At 27.3% G+C, this 18,790-nt stretch overlaps 1 protein-coding gene across 1 annotated transcript in view; it reads left to right on the top strand.

The window, feature by feature from the left end:
- LOC129608434 (putative mediator of RNA polymerase II transcription subunit 26) overlaps window positions 1-18,790 on the top strand; it is a 178,207-nt gene that overhangs the window by 147,459 nt on the left and 11,958 nt on the right. The window contains exons 5-6 of the mRNA XM_055519928.1: window positions 11,363-11,625; window positions 15,431-15,802. Coding sequence (XP_055375903.1) covers window positions 11,363-11,625; window positions 15,431-15,802 — 635 coding nt within the window. The remainder of the gene's footprint in view (window positions 1-11,362; window positions 11,626-15,430; window positions 15,803-18,790) is intronic.

Here is an 18,790-nt window from a genome sequence, read left to right on the forward strand (position 1 = left end):
AGTAGGATGAGAGCATCTTGAAAAACTTTAAAGAAAAACAATAAAGAAAAATTATTCTCTCTTTCCATTTAAAACACTTAAACATAAAAAAAACCCCTTCAATAAACCCAATAATTGAAAAAACGAATTTATATGGACCGGACACTGAAAAAGGAAAAGAAAAAGGTATTTGCCTAGATTGCAAATACTCACCTTAAGTTCTGTAAATAATTTTATTTTTATTTATTTTTTTTTATTCCCTTAAAATGCAATATAAAATAATTTTTTTTTTATTAATTTTTTTTTTTTACCTCATAATTGTCACGTACTTTTATGTTCTATGATGGCTAGGGTTTATTATTTTTCTTTTATATTAAATGACGTCATTATGAATTCTAATTGAATATCTCCGGTAAAATTAATTAAAAGAAATTGTTTTGCAATGTACATACATACATACATACATATACTCATATATTTCTACATAATTTCATATACAAGAGTAGGTACGTATATATTTGTGGTACACTAAAGTATTTAGAGTAAAATCTTAATTGTACAATTTTTTTAAAAGTATAAAGGGTGGAGTTGGATGTGAGTGGAATTTTATATTTTAGAATGTGTTCTATAAGTTATATAACTAGTTAATAGTTTAATTACGTTTACATTTGTAAAGCTGATTATGTTGATAAAGTATTTGCATTAAGTACGACTGTAATTGATACGAAAGATATACGGGAGCGATGAATACTATAATGAACGAAGGAGTTGAAAAAAATAAATACGAAAGAGCCAAATATAGAAAGAACAAACCGTTGTTACAACACACTCAGGGATGGTCTTGCACGATTGATTTTCAAAATATTCTGTAAGCAAAAATTGTAGAGCTTTCGAACGCTTTTCAACTATTATGTTGTATGAAAATATGAAATAAATTGTCATTGGTACTTTTTAGGAGGTCTCTTCGGTAATACGGTCAGGGGCTAGTAGGTTAATTTTGCTCATTTGTTTAACTCATCTGTACAGTATACCATAAAAATAAACTATGATTATAAACAGGTTTCTATAGTCTCCTCTTTTCCTTATTGAACCGTTTCAATAACATACGAACATCGGGCGGTATATAAAAATATTTACATATTTATATAAATTTTTGACCTAATTATTTTTTACGATTTTTCATGTTAAAAACTCTTGACTTTTTCTTTTATGGGGCGATACCATAAATTATAACTTTTCAAAATATTTGTAATGCACGTAAATATGTAAATGTATAGACACACTTAAGAAGTATAAAGAGCTCGTTTTGAAAAATGATAATAAAATTTTTTGTATTTAATGCATTTTGTTACATACGTAATTTAAAGGATTTTACACACAACACTTCATTTATATGCAAAAGAAATGCATTACTAGCCAATTGCATTGTAAACAAAATGAAGAATTTCATTTTTGAGATATGTCGGAAAAAACCCAAGATTTTGGGTTTTTCCCAATTATAAGACGTCACACTTTGTAGTGAAATATGGTGTACTTATATATAAAGAAATATTTTGGATAAACAGACACAATGTCTAATACTGTATAGATAATAAAACACATACGAGTATGCACACAGTACACATGTATCTATATGATTTTATTTTTAAAGAACAGGTAAATTGTATTATATGAAAGATGATGGTGTTTGACAGGTGTACATGTATAAGTATGTTTGTGTTATAAAATGCTTATAAAAATATTTTTATTATTTCAAAACAATGCCAATAATTATTTTCACTTGTATATGAAATTTAAAAGTGCACATAACACCACCTTTTCAAAAAGATAATAAATTTTTTTGTTGTTGTAAGTGGACGCTTTTTGAAAATGCTTTTCTTATGTTAATTTTCATGAATGCAAGGATAAAATTAAATGAAATTTTTATAATCTGTTTCAGGGTTTTGAACTACTTGATATTAAATTTGGTATAATAGATGTGTGTAGAAATATAAATCATTTAAAGGTGGAATATATACGATTAGAAAAATTTTATTATTCAATCCCCTCAAAATATTATGCGCCTGATATTCTCCAATTATTTGCACTTTGAGATGAACCATAAAATGAATTTTCTTATACGTTTTCGCTCAATCCGTCATCAAATTTACTATATATACAAAATAAGCATATACAAAGAGCGCCGGATAATATGAGCGCATTTATTATGCGCAATGCTCATGGCTTTAAAATTGGAGGGGGGGGGGGGATGAGGCGCATTTTTTGAGAACCCCGTAGGACGCACCTATTATTTGACTAATTTTTTACATACATTTTGGGGTTTATTGTTTTAATTTATGCCAATCAAATCCTGTTTATCTTCCCGTAAATAATTTGATATACATATTTCTCTTTATCATTACAAGATAATGGTTTTCCTTGGCAACCGATATTCACCAACGCCAACAAAATTCTACAAAAAGTTGTATGTCATGTTGTTGACCCTGATATTTACTATATAGGTGTATAATATTTTAACAAAATCAAATGAATATGTAATAAAATAATGCTGTATTAAATTATGTAGGGCTATACTTTTATAAGATAAGTTGTTTATCGTAAGCATATAGAAGCATCAATGTAGGTGCTTTTAAAAATATTGAAAACTTTATAATTTTTTTTTGGTAATTTATATGACAAAATCTTTAAAAACAATTAAATAATTACGCTTCCTTTATAATACTATATATGAAAAAAAATTAAATTTAGAAAATTTACGATCTTAATTAAAATTCCTATCATCACTAGGGTTCTCAAATAAATTTTAATGGCTTACATTTAATGATTAAATAACCATAATTTTAATTTTAAATAAAAAAATTTCATATATGGTCAATTTACATTTTATAACTAACTATAATTTTTTTTTTCAGGTGAGTTTTAATATTACGATGACGGCTTCGCACTCTCTGCATGGAATAAGTATATTTTGATAAGTGCATATATTTAAATTTTAAAGTTATTTTTATAATGTTGCGTTAAGTTTCATTTTGTTTTTTTGGTGCCTCTAAAGGTTACACTTGATATTAGTATATTTGAATATTACATGAATAGTTGTAACATGCTATTTTTGGAGAATAATTAAAGCAAATTTGTTTATTTTAGTAATATTATGGAAATACAAAGTTTCTTTTTTTAACAACTATACAAAACTTAACACTTTTACACAAAATAACTCTTGCGAACTGATGGGTTATTATTAAAATATTTTGTAGTTTTAAGAATAAAACTAATTTTGAAATTTATACGATTCTATAGTAAAATCCTCAATACTTTTGAATAATATACCATAACCTTAAGGGATTTATCTTGGACAATAGTGATTAATTTAAGATCTGACCGCGAAATATTAGGAAAAACCATTTAGTAAGATGAAAAAAAATAAATTTTTAAATTTACTGTAAAATTATTCCACTTTGCCAGTTAGTAACAGTTTTGGTAATTAGAATATCAACTGTTCCATCCACTCCCTGCTACGTTTTAGCTATAGAAAACGAAAAATACAGATCTATTAAATTATTTAATGAACTTAATCGAGGCATTTTTGGATTGAAAACACTTAAAATATTGCATTTGAATAGTTTGCGCCTAAAAATATGCAATTTGTTTTTATCTCTGTTACAACAAGTATTAAAAAAATGTGCAAACATCTTTTTCGAAAGGGTATTTAATTATAAATGTATCTTTGTATATATCTATCTTTTGTAATGAGAAGTAACAAAAATGATAACAAATATGGAAAAAATCCCATTAACATACAATCACTAAAATAATTTCCTATAATCGCTATATAAGGGCGCCATCGTTTATTCGTTTTTTCATTTCTATTTTCGTTTTTAATTAAATTCATTGATTGGAACTATTTTATTTTACTTAATTTGTTAATATTCTATTGACCGACCAAACCGACCTCTCATATATGGTGAAACCTTTAAAATGATTTTTGTTTTTTTCCACTTATACTTACTTACTTACACGATTTTCCTCTCGAATTGTTTAGTTTATTGTTATATATTTTTAATTTTTAATAGAATAATACAGTGAAACTCTTTCATATAAAACTTATTCTTGGACAAAATTCTCTTATATTAAACAAGAGAAATAAAATAATAGTTTATATAAGTAATATGGGAGGCAACGAATTAATACAAGTATGAAGAGAGAAGTAATATGATTGAAAAATCGCTACTCTAAGAAAATAATGGGGCTCGGCAGGAATCAGGTAAGAATTCTCCCCGGGGTCTTGATGGGGCATTGTCACCTTAGAGCTCACCTTAGAAGGCTCGGCCTAGGAATTGAAGATGTATGCAGGTTTTTGCGGGCAGGGTGAAGAATTCTCGGAGCACTATTACCCCTTCTTTGCAATCTACAATCTATTGTGCGCTACGGAGATGGAATTGAATTAAGAGTATAGCAATAAGGGTGTTCTGTAATATAGAAAACTATTGCAAATTGAATCAGCTTACAATATTGAGTATTGCTCGGCGAGTTCTAAATAATTACATTCTTTTTCTACTTAATGCAATTTTATTTCTTGATTTTTAGATTGCATTTCAAGATACATACTCGTAAATTGTAATAAGTTTAATGAAAATGTATTGTATAGAAGCTGACTGAATTTTTTAAAACATATTCGTACTTTTCGTATTGGTCTCTATTTTATTGCAAATGTGTCGCCTTTAATAAAAAAAAAAAAATAGCTTACGCAAGTTATTTCTATATACAATAAAATGCAACTAATACACACTGCCAAGTGAATGTAAAATATATACTTGCAATGTGAATGAATTTAAAAAAAAATATTTTTTAAGAAATTACACCCAAATTTAGAATTTTAATTAAAATCTGATTATTTTGTGTACTATATACAGAGGCTTACAATTGTGCACGTGTGTTTCTGTAAACTAGTGATGCAATTGCAAGTAATTTTAATGCTATCTCTAAATGAGAGACACTTTTTAAATAATTAAGTATGAATGTATTAATGTATATATCACATATTATATATTTAAATGTATAATGTAAGCAAAGTTTAGAAGTTTAAAGTTCAAGTAGATGATAGTTTAATTTTTTTCCAATGTACAAGAAATTTGCATAGGATTGCAATGATACGAGTATAGATTCGAAAGCATTAATTGTGTTACGGAAAGTTGTAATTTCACGTGTATTTAAATTTAGTTATTGCAATAACTAAAAAATAAAATAAGAAAAGTTGTAAGATGTTATAATTTTTAAATGGAACATCTATGTAGAATTTAATGTTTAATAACCGATAGCCACTTGAGATTGAAAAACTGTATGAAGTAGAATGAATTTTGTAAGAAAATTTTTGAAAGTGATTGTGATGATATCATTTTACGTGCAAAATCAGAGCCAAGTTGTATGTTGTTTAACTGGATAGTAGACATCAGTGAGGAAGGCTCAAGAATAATTCGAGAATTCCAAGTTTGATCGAACGTCACCAAATATAGTTTTATGGATTTCCAATGAAGACGCCTTCAGGTTTTCTTTCAAGAAATTTTTGAAAATTTGATCAACGTGACTTTAGGTTCGTTCTGAAGTATCAAAAAATATTGCTCGAAGACCTTTTTTTTTAATCGGGTCCTGTGAAATCCCGCATAAGTAAATACCGTTACTGCATATCCGATGAGAATTTCTTGTTTTTTTCCGATCTCCTTCTTTGTTTTTTTTTTGGTGTGATTGAATCGTATGCAACGCAATTATATAATGTCTGCCAACACCGACTTCATTCGTCATACTTAACCTGAATATTTAAAAATCGATTCTATGCGTGATCTGATATATTCTCTTAAGCCTCCTCTGACAATTTCAATTTTAAATTTATATATCAATTTATATGTTAGATTAAGATAGAAAGACATTCAGTCTACCTAATCCAAAAATGCAAGGAATTACTATTTATGTTTATTAAGTTTTATTTGTTTTTGTTTATGTTATGCGATCCACAAAACACAACACAAAGCATAAATTATAAGTTTTTACGCATTTGTACAATTAACGTAACATTCGAAAGAAAAATTAAGCTGTAGTAAAAAATTGTTATTCGCGTAAAGGTGATAATAACTTTGTATGGTAATCTGGGTCAAAAAATTTTTTGTTTTTCGATTGGTTTTTTTTATATGTGAACTCAAATATGTTTAAAACATTTGCGATTTAAAATACTTACATTGCTTACATTTAAAATTCTAGAATTAAAATCAATACTAAAAAATTTGTGTTTTTTGTTTTTTCAAATTCTATAGAAATTTATGTGTGGGTTTTACTCTATGGAAACAGATTGATATCACTTTAAAATCTTGTAAAAGCTTAAAAACAAAATTATTTTCTTTGAATTTATTTCTTATTTTGTCTTCAAAGATCTTAACTTACATAAGCTGTTAATGAAATGCTAAAAGAATATTTTAATGCATTTATGGCGATAACAGTCTAATTTTTAAACCCACTGTGAGTGTTATAAAGTAATCACGTTTCTACACTGCTGATTTTTGTTTCTGTGATTAATTTCACATTTTTAATACTTTTTATTTTTAATATAAAATTTTTAATACTTTCAATAAATAGAAATTAAAATTTTTTTAAAATTTTTATGCATAATTTTCAATGATTATTCCATGGTAAACTTGTTAACTACTTGTATAATTACTATATATGCCACTAATGTGTTGCTGTAAAACTATTTCATTGTCATGGAAGTAACTTGCATAAATTAATCTCAATTTTACATTATTTATTCTCTCTTTTATTTTTAATGTGCTCATCGATGTTAATATAAATAGAACAGTAAATTAATCAATTTGTAATTATACTTAGGTGTGTTATACTAATTTGAAAGCAAATTACAATGAAAATTTACGCGAGATATAATGCGGGATGGACTTGCATCCATACAATAAACAAATTACAAATATTTCTCAACACAAAATTGTTATAAAAATTAAATTATAATTTCGAAAGTCATTAAAATTCATTCATCTTAAACTTTATTACGATTGCTTATTAAATTTTTAAATATTTGCAGAATTTATAATTCAAATATTTTTTAAAAAGAAATTGAGTGCTTAATAGTTTAAAGAACAGAGTGAAAATTACAATTTTTATATAATGTAACTAGTGGTTCCCTTTCGATATAAAATTACGAACTATAATATAGAGAACAAAAACAAAAAAAAAAGAGAGAGAAATTGGAATAAAGAAAAGATTTCAACAAGGGTCAAAAAACCAAACATAAATAAAAAGGGCGATCGAAAAAAGTTAGATAATTGGAATTACTACAATATGTCTATATACACCAAGGTTTTGAAAGTTCAGTATGTAAGAGTTAGCATACGTTTTATAAAATTCAAATTCCATGGTATTAAATAGAAAACACTTTTTCACACAGTCTAAGCTTTTCAATTTTAAATAGCCACGATTACGATCTTAAATTTTAGTTCGGTCTCGATTTATGTATATATTTTTTGAGCTTGATATGAGTTCTTGACTCCGACATCAACAGACTTTGGAAAGAAAAAAAAAAATTTGAACATTTGACTCATTTACAATTCGAATTTTTGACTATGACTAATTAATCTACTTCGATTCTGATTTCTCGATTCCTACTCTTCAACTTCAACTTCTATACTACAAATTCTTCATTCCATTTCGGCAATTTTGCAATTTGAAATTAAATTAACATATCTTAAAAATTTTATAAAAATATTAAAGCTATTTCAAATTTATTTTAGTGACTCAATCATTGAATGTGCCACTACAATACGAGTAATATTCCAGATTGCCCATTACGTACGAACCATAGCCATGATCCTTTTCCGTTTTTTAATTTTTCTATGCTTTGCCCTCTTTCTTTTTGTTAGCACTATAATGTATGTATAAAGATCAAAATTAATAAAAAGAGTTTTAAAGAATTATAGAAATGGATTGGGAAAATGTGAATTTTAGTACACTATTGTACGGTCAAAGAAGAAATCATTTGATTTTCTATTTTGTAACATGCAACTTTAATGAAAAAAATAAAAGTTTATTGAAATCATGATATCCTTTTACAATTTTTATATGTAATTGAAATGATGATGGTTGTTATGTTGTATTAAAATGTTACAGGAATAAGCACAATAAATTTTTTGACGGTGGTTGCATTTTTAATACAAAAATTTAAGGAACAAATGAATGAATGGGAAAAATTTTAATGAAAATTTTTTGTTTTAGCTTAGCATAAATTATGAATTTCGCTATTAAGAAATATTTCAAATATTTTTTGAAGAGGAAAAAAGCAATTTCAAGTTTTTGAATCACGAAAATTAATTTAAAATTAAATTTAATTTTTTTTTTACATTTTAAGTCACTTGTAATGCTTTTTGAAGTTAACTTTTATGGGGTACTTGAAATGCACACCTGATTCTTTAATATGCCGGCGAAAAATCATTTCATTTTAATCATTTGTTTCACTTTTTCCTTGTTCTCATTTTTTCCAATGTCGTTTTTCTACACATTCAATTACATACTTGATATACTTAAGTAGAAAACGCCAGAAGTAAATTTGTAATGTTGAAATCAATTTTTAATTACTCTAATTACATAATATTGTGCACTTGAACTTCTCAATGAACTTGAACTTTTTACATTTCAGAAATCGAAATCAATACGGATAACATTTTGTCGTCTCCAGCATTCAACTTTTTGACGTAATTTTGTTCCATTTTCCTCTTGTACCGTTTATTATTCATTTCAATATTAATAACGTCAAATTAATGTTTGTTTCATGTCAAGTTACAATTTTCGAAATTTTTGATTTATGCCAGATTTAATTAATTTTTCTTTTTTCAAATAAATGCGTAATTAATTTTGAACAGAAATTGTTCATTCAACGGAAACAAGCAATTAAATCTTGTCAAAGTTCATTTAAAGCATATTTAAAGTATATTCCGTTTAAAAAATTTAAAATTATTTTTATTTTATTTTTTCTTAAAGGTGAGAATAAAATAAAATAAATTTTAAAATTTGAAGTTTTAAACTGTAAACCTTAATACTTTTAGCAAACAGAGTAACGTTTATTTGGGTCAGCTCCTTTCTATTGACTGTTTGCGATTAGGGGCATTTCGTGGTGAAATATAATCTGCTCAAACTGGGCTCTCTTTTGTAAAGATTCTTCCGGCATGGTGAGAAGACGGCCATACATATACAGTGGTACTATCTTTCTTTTGCCATCAGAGGGCTTGGATGGTTTGGACAAAACTTTATCAATGTTGAATAGCTTGCATCAAACTGCCTGACGAATATCTTTGAGATGTATTTGATTACTACTCTTCTTATACTCAATTACTGCTCCAATACTATCTATTTACCATTAAGTGAGATATTGGGGGCTACAATAAAATTGACTGCGGTGGTCGTGTTCCGTAATACTTTTACGCAATAATACCCCGTCCCCTAATGCGAGTTCTTACTAAAAAAATTTCATTCCACTAAAAGAAAATCAATTTAACAGGCTGTCTTAATTAATAATGCTAAAATTTTTTCCAGCTCATCTTCACATAAAGTTAATTGAATTTTCTCTCATAAAAATCAGCAATTAACAGTTAAAAATTTAACATAACTTACTTTTGTTTTCAACTTCCCTCTCTTGAAATATGGCGGCCGGTGCTGAACGCCTTTTTCATTTATCATACCTACCATATATTTTACCGTTTGTTATAAATCAATTTTCATTTCAATTTATTTTTGTAGCCCCTTCTTCTCTTTTCTCATTAATCGTCATGCTTTTCTTGCTTTATAACATTGTAAATTTGTAAAGTAATTTTTTCACCTATTTTGTGTTATCCTTGAAAATTCTTTTCTCGTTTTATAGTATTTTTGTATGGGAAACTAATTGGATTGTATATTTTTACAAGTTCGCAAATCATGTTCATTATAAAAAGAGCAACGCAACAAAAAAATCCCCAAATGAAAAATCTTTTTCGAAGGAAAATCTTTTCATGATGAAAAATTTAATGTTTTTCTATTTGTACACCACCATATGCTTTCCTTCAATCACTAAATTTTTTTGGTTTTTAATATTTTTTACATTTTTGTGAATAAGTACACTGTTTCTTTTACTTCATTAAAATTTAATTTTCCGGTATGAACGAAAAATTAGATCATGGCATTGTGCTGTTGTGTTTGTTAGAATTATGCTGATTATGTTGATTTTGATGATAATAAAATCGATGATGATGATAATGACGACGACTTTGAAATTATTCTAAAATTATAGATTTAAAATAAGAAATAAAAAAAAAATAAAAAAATTTTTAATGTTTTTCAAAAGAAGGTGATGGCCGGTAAAAATCTATGCAATATGTGAGAAAATCGTGCGTATTTGTAAATTCCAAAAAGGAAATTAAAATAGAAATTTAATAAAGTGGCTACTTTTAGCAAAGTTTAATTGATATTTTAAATAAGGTGAATGGGAAAAGAACGTTCTTTCAGATAATTGTTTGCCTTTGCCAGAAACAGGTCGAAAAATTTTAGAAAAATTTCAATGAATATTAAGAATTCAAGGGAATTACGGTATATTTACCTAGTATTGCGGTAGCAAGGGTGATAATCGCGCATAAATCTATTCAAAATATCGAGATTATACCGATTTTTTTAAATAAATATATGACAATTACTCTGTTCTTGGCTCATTGAAATTAGGCTTTATGCTTTAAGAAAAAAAACCCTGTTAAAAAAAGTGTAGCCATTTTTACGACATTTCATGAAATTTTTTGAAAGTTATTAATTCTCAATAGGTTTACACCAACAACATATATATTCATATTTTTAATAATTTAATACCATTTATTATCCTAATTGTCACAATTCATGTAACATTTTTAACACAGTTTCATCCTTTTATAACAAGAAATGTCAAATTTATCTCTCCCTTTTTTTTTTTGCTCTTTCCATATTACTTTGCTTTTATCATCTCATCATACTTCGTTGCCATTTTTAATATTTTATTAACACAAAGAAAAAACATGTAAACATTTTAAAAAATATGAAAACATTTAAAATAATTAACGTTTAATAAATAAAAAAGATCAAAGAGACTAAGAAAAAATTGGTAATTCAAAGGTTTTAGTTCAAATGGAATGATTAACAACAAGCAAAGAGATAGAGAAAAAAAAGGTTAAAGTTTAAGATCCGAAGCAACATCACCGAGAAAATATTCTTAACAAAATATAAAAAAAAGAAAATGTTTCTAAATTATTAATTTTTGTTCTCTCTTTAATAAAATAAAAAACAGTGAATGAGTAATCTTTTTAATTTAATTTTTTGTTTTTTTCTTCCTTTTTTATTTTAGATCATAATCGGCTTTTGAGTCAACAACAACAACAACATCAAAATGGTAATTTAAAGAATGGTAGTAACGCTATTAATGGTACTGTTAGCTCAAATCGTATAAAAGATAATAATTCAACAGTAATTGTTGCAACAAATACACCATTATCAGTTTGTAATGGTAATTCACCAACAGCTGGTACAAAATTACGTAATGGAAACATTAATTCAACAACAAATTCAACAACAACATCAAATCATGGTTCACCAAATAATTTACAAAAGGTAAAAGCAAAAAATATGCTAGTTATATTCACAAATTCTTAGTATTATAGCTAATCAGTTAAAATGTTTGTTTAGGCCAGTTTGAAACTGCTAGTGTTCTAAAATACAAAATTTGTAATTAATAACTTCAGGAAGCTCCAAACCTCATCTGTGACTGGGCTCTTGGCTGTGGTTTGACTACAAACCCACAAAAGATTGTGCTGGTGAATTTTAGTAGGAAATACAAGGTACCGAGCATAACTCCACCACAACTCAATGGTATTCGTTTAACCCTTAGCAGAGGGCCAGGTTCCTCGGTCTTATTCTTGATTCAAATCTGAACTGGAAGTCCATCATTATGGAGAGAGTAAGGAAAGCAACTATTGCGTTTTGCTCATGTAAAAGGGGCATCGGTAAGAGGTGGGACCTTAAACCTAACATGGTCTATTGGCTATACACCACGGTGGTCAGACCGATTCTAATGTATGGTGCTCTGGTATGATGGCCAGCGCTCCGTACAGCTGCGAACCTTAAACTGATAAGCAAACTTCAAAGAATGGCAATGGTCGGTATCGGTGGAGTGTAATGCTCCACCTCAACTCAGGCTCTTGAGATTCTCTTCCATTTGCCGCCATTAGACATACTGGGCCTGCAGAAGGCTACGGGATTCACAGTATGACCCATGGCCGCATCTCAGTGAACATGTGGCACAAGGGCAGATGCTTCCGTTCTTGCGGACTGAGGACACTTGATCCTGTTCCTCCTGTGCTCTCATTCACCAGCAACTTTGGTACTTCGATTTCGCCGAGGCAGACCTGCTTGCATGGAGGCGGTTTCGAGGGCGGGTCCGTCCATTTTTACACGGACGGATTTGAGCTTGTCAACACTGTAGGTGGGGGAGTCTATTCTGATCAGTTAGATGTTGAGCTCTTCTTCCGTCTACTGGACCACTGCAGTGTGTTTCAGGCAGAGATGGTCAGTATTTTCGCATATCGCCAGACCGCGTAGCGGCTTTAGAATCTGAGGTATCTACATCCAGAACGGTCTTAGAGTGCAGGTCGTGTGTGAACTGATTAAAGCATTTTGAATTTTAATAAAATTATAATCATTATGCAGGTTTCTATTAAGATTTATTATTCATCTATTAACATTCGCATTACTCAATGCCCTTATATGAAATTCGCGGCTGTATAGAAACAAACAACCCCGATTATTGAAGATTATTAGGTTGCAGTAATTTTGTAACTGTCTGATAGCTTTCAAACAAAAAACAGAAAACTTTCAGCATTTTATTTATCTATTGAATCTTTACGAGAAAACTTTACTGTTGCAGTTTACTTCATAAAGCATTTATTCTTAAAGCACTTAAATTTATGTAAACTCTTAAAAACTCTTCCACTGAAAAACCCTTTTCAGAATAGACTGCAATTAAAATTTTAATTTTACTGTCGAAAAATAAAAAAATTCAAATTTAGAACTTTTTTCTTTTGTTTTTCTCTATACTTATTTCAAAAATTAATATTCAAATATCCTTTTCTTTTTATAATCCTTCCGTTTATTTTTATTTCATTTTTTGTTTTTTCTCTGTTTTGTAATTTAAGTTAATCCCTCGCCTTTTATAGAACCGTGATACCAAAATATTTTGTTATATTTTTTAACAAATTCATTCTAATTATCTTATACAAATATACCAGAAAAACAACAAAAACAAACAAACAAAATTAAAAAATTTCCTCTTTAATGTCATAAATAGTAACAATATTATAAAAATAGCGAGAGAAAAAATTGGATTATTAAAAATTCCCTGAAGGTTTGTTGTAGCAGCAGCAGTGGCAGCAAGGAAACAAAAAAATTATTATTACAAAAGTTTTTAAGGAGAAAATTATTTTTATGGTTGTTTTTTTTTTTTGCTTTTTTTTACCTTAAGAAAGGATTAGGTAGTTATTTCAAGCTCTAACTGTTTTTCTTTTTTAATTTAATTACGGTTTTCCTGGCGAAATTTTCATAAATAAATATTAAAAATGAAAGCAAAGAAAAGAGAAAGAAAATTTCCTTTTGCCGGATATTAGGATTTGTTCATTAGGAACGGCTAATGAAATTGTTGTCTTGTCATTTAAAAATTTTTCTAAAGTCTGCGTTTGTTATTCATAATTGAATTTTTTTTTTGTTATTTTTTCTTTTTACATTGCACACATTTTTAAGACAACAAAGATTTTATTGCCTTCTGGTTCAGACAAAGATTTATAAACTTCCGGTAAGCTCAATTAATGAAAATAAAAGATTCTTTGGTGTCAAACGATTTGCAAATTTTGAAGAATTCTTTTGCTATTCCTTTTATATGCAGTGCAACTTCTTTGTCGTTTGAATCACTGTTTGGAGTAAAATTTTGAATTCTCTTTGACTGTCATTTCTTTTTAAGTTCATAATAAAAATGATGAGAAATACTGAGAATTTATACGTAGTATATATACATTTCATATTTTATAGGTGGCATTACGTAAAACAATGAGAAGAACAGAATTAAGAGCTTCAAAAAGTTTTCAAACGTAAATGCTATAATTGTATTTTATCAAAATTAACCTAAATTTCTTAAAATTTTGTACATTTTAATAAAATCTGTTGTTTATTAATAAAAATTTATTCATTTCTCTACAATAACTCTTTGCTTGTGTTTGTTTTCTCATGATCTTCTATTAGACTAAAGTAATAAATAAATATTTTTATAGAAATTAGTAAAATTTGAATAAAAAGGGTCTTTATGATAAAATTACTGAAAAACTAATTGGTCACATGCGAACCAAATCAAAAAGCAAATAAGAGCCAAGCAACCATAATTTTATAATTATAATCCTCGTTTCTAACAGTTTTTGTTCAAAGTGGCAACACTATTTCATGCCTATTTTAAAATTTCAGTTATATACTTAGTATAGTTTAATCGGCTAAATTTTGTTTTCACCAAGAATGAAGAAGAAATTAGGTTCAATTTACTATAAACTTCTTCCGTGTTAGCCAAAAGAAAGCACAAATCTAATGAATTTTTCTCTCGTTTCAAATATATTCCCTGAAATTGCATTTTTTTTTAAATCTTAAAAAGAACTTACCTTGTTTTTAGAATATGAAAAAAAAAATTAAAATCACTCTAAAAATAACTTATAAATTAAAAAAAAACTTAAGTACAAAATTTACCTCGCAATTTACCAATGTAATTATAATTTTTGCATCCATAATAGTTAAGGAACATTTGAAATTTGGTAACCTATTTTTTTCTTCCGTATTCTTGTTCAACTACAAATTTTAATGAACAAAGTCAAACAACAATTATAATTAAACACTTCATATCCTTATTTACCTAAGTTCTTAAAATCTATTTTCAACTACGCTGCATTCACTTGTAGAATTGTTGTAACCTATTATTAAATTGTAAGGATTATACAAAAGTCCTTTTTATTCTTTCATTGTTTCTTTTATTTCCTGATACTTGGTTTCTAGGTATTTTCCGGTTCTTGTTTTTTTTTTTTTTGGTTTTACTATTATGTATGAAATTATTTTTCATATCCTATTCGTTAGGAAGAATTTTTCCAGCCACACGTTTATTATGTAATATCCTTGTTTATTAAAGGTAAAAAAATTTTAATATTTAATATGAAAAATCTTGAACATCGTTTAACGCGATTACTGGCTAAACTACTTATATAAGAAAGCCAAGAGAATTTTAAGTGAATTTTTAAAAATTTAATTAAAGCAGGTTTGGTAGTCTTAGTATGATAATCGGTAGATATTTTCTTTCTTGCAACTAAAATTTTTTTAATTTCTTTTTTGTTTTTAGAAACACCTGCAATCTCAACATCATCAACCTGGTCAACAAAATGCAAAAATTTTACAATCACAACATTATCCAAAACAACAGCAGAGACATCACCAACAACAGCAGCAACTGCAGCAACTGCAGCAACAACAGCAGCAACAACAACAGCAGCAGCAAGAACAACAATTACATCAAGACCAAGATGAACAAGAGGAAAATGAAAAACAACAACAACAAGATCATCTTGAACAAGAACAAAATCAACATCATGGCGTTACAACAACAACAACAGCACAAAATAGTTGTAAAGCATCTTTATTGGATTTAAGTATACCAGAAGGCAATAAAAGTATTGAAGCACTTGGAGTACTTCTGCAGTACTTAGTCTATGATGTAAGTAAGAAAATGAAAAAAAAAAAAACAAAACAAGCAAAAAGTTAGAAAAACAAGAAATCAGAAATTAATTTTAGTTTTAAATTGTTATATTTACTTACTATTGTTATATTTACTTATTTAATTGTTATATTTATATATAGGTGATGTGTGTATAATATTTTTAGAATATTAAGAAGACTGAATTGTGGTATGCCATAATTCATCCATGGAAATTAATTTTTCATGGAATTAGTTTTGAACGCAATATTCTTTAATATTTCCATATTTTTGTCTAATAAGCTTTCAAAAAATCTTTTGAAAAACTTATTTTTGCATATCGCCCTACCTGTAAAGTTACAGTTCTGCAAATACGTAAAATCGCAAGTTTTTCCTAATTGCAATTCAATTTTTTAATTTTGGCCAAAGCTGTAGGAGGACCATGGTTTATGTTTTCTGCCATAAAAAGCACTTAAAACCAGTTTTTTTTGTAATTGTTGAAGTGAATTTTTTTCCTACACGGCAATTTTACGAACTTTCAGATTTCGATATATTTATTCATATCATAACTATTTCGCAAATTTTTGAAATTTTGCTATACTTTTTGCAAATCACTGGCATTTTATCCTCGCAAAATTTGAGGGAAATAATAGCACATTTCATTGCAGTGTGCAATTGCCTCTCCTTTTTCCATTGTATGCTAAAATGAGAATAAATCTAATGTTTTTCACTGTTATTCCTATACAAAATATTATTTTCTCCCTCACAAACATCACAATTTACTTTTTCTTCCTGCAAAAAGTTATCAAATTTTCACATCGTTTATACTTAATTCTCCACAGTCTTATTAATTTTCAAAAAAAAAAAAAAATAACAAGCTTTTAAAATATTTTATCATTGACTGAATGGTCGTGGTGTGATTGTAACTGTTTATCTGATGAAATCAAATCACAGTTGTAATAAAAACGGGAAGATATTTTGTTAATTTAGTATAGCGGCGATTGTGCAACAGCAATAACATTTGGCTGGTTGTAAAATTAAATTTATTGAAATACGTGATAACTTTGATAAAATGCCAAAAAAAAAAAAAACAATTTTTTTCACCATTAAAAAAATGCACCAGAAATGGTAGAAAAACAAATAAAAAAAAAGATTTTTTAGCTTAAGGAAATTTTTCACATTGGAATTTATTACAGAATGTTGAATTTTTTAAAAATGAACAAAAATCAGAATGGTTAATTAAATTTAGTGAATTAATTTAAAATAATGTATGTATAATGGAAAATATAATTATTTGGTGGTTTGTAATAAAAATTTACGACAATTAAAAAAGTAACCTTGAACACAAACCACTCACTGTAAAAACCCTTCGAAACTCATCATATTCTTTATGAATTCGTGTAATTAACAGAAAGTGATTAAAATTGCGATTCTCTTCTTAGGATAAGTTGTACTTGTATCTTATGTCTCACAACAAACGTTTCTAAAATCTTCATACTAACTAAAATCTTCGTAGGAGTATATTAGAATAAAAATAATTACTAATACTTGCTTTCGAATCGCGAAGAGTAATAATAAATAAATTTTGAATTCGATATTTTTATATTATTTTATGCTAGTATAAATAGTATAATACTTAATCCGTTTTCCAGACTGTTTAATGCAATTGGTACGTTTATGTTCAGTTAATTAGTTTTTAAATTTTGATAAAAAATTCCAGATCAAAGCTGTAATAATCTTATTTACCGACAATGTTCAAATTAGATATCCTTTTTCTATAATCCTTACCTACTTTTATGAATTGTTATCGTATACTCCGGTATTTTTGTAAAAAAATATACAAATTTCATGAATATTAAGCCGGTATTAATTTTCCATAAAATTATCAAATTCAATTAGTATTTGAGCATAATTAAGTGTATAAAACCGGTTTCTAGTATAAATTGCGACAGGATATTTTTAATATTTTTGAATATCGTTACAGTCATAAACTCTTTTCCTTTATTTACAATTGGAATCCATTTTATTCTCCTTATTTTATAACTTATTTTAACTTTTCACGTTTTACTTATATTGAAAAAATTTTTATAATAAAATTTTTAATATTGAAGAAGAAAGAGAACGCGCAATTTTTTTACAATTTTTATTTATTTTTTTTTGTTTTTCAAATTTTAAATTGCCTTACAGGAACCTACTCGTAAGATGTTTATCACGAGCGTTATGATAGCCAAAGTGTTAATAATTTTGGAAATATAAATGAGAAAGAGAGAAAAGGACAATTTTTGAAAAAGAGTGAGAAGAATTGTTATATTTTTTTGCTTTTTATTATATATTTGCGATTTTCGGCACGGCGCCACTTGAAAAATATTATTAAAAAAGAAAAAAAAACAACAAATATGTATACACGATAAGTCAAAAGGAAAAAGTTTTTGAGAGTAAAAGTACAATAAAAAAAAATTTATTAAGGTACCCACCTAACAATGAGCATTTTTTTTACCGAAAATTTTCAATTTTTCAGTATCGCAATAAAATCAAAAACTCGAATTGAAATTTACGAGATTAGTTTAAAAAATTTTCGAATTAAAAACAAAATGCGAATACGTGTGAATTCTCGAGGATAACTTGAGGTTATGATTTATCACTTGCCTTTTGCACTTCAAATGTATAATATTATCAGCTGTGCTATTCTATATAAAAGAATTGTTGTTGTATTGTTAGTTTTGTGTATATATACATTTGCTACTAACGTTCATATCACTAAAATTAAGTAAAAAAATGAAAACATTATTAACGTTCACTGATTACTCAAATTGTTCGCAATAATGCACATGCCCCTATATACTTATATATATGTACATATTTTTGTGTGACCATATTGTACGCCTAAATTCTGCCGTACATGTTTTGGGTTATTTATTTTTCTTTTTGAAAACAAAAATGAATATTTGTGCACATTGAAATTTTATTAATATTGGGCTCAAAATATTGCCCTTCTTTTTAGTATTCTTC

This window comes from Condylostylus longicornis, unplaced genomic scaffold, assembly GCF_029603195.1.
Source record: "Condylostylus longicornis isolate FDR11 unplaced genomic scaffold, ASM2960319v2 ptg000031l, whole genome shotgun sequence".
In the NCBI taxonomy this organism is placed as follows: domain Eukaryota; kingdom Metazoa; phylum Arthropoda; class Insecta; order Diptera; family Dolichopodidae; genus Condylostylus; species Condylostylus longicornis.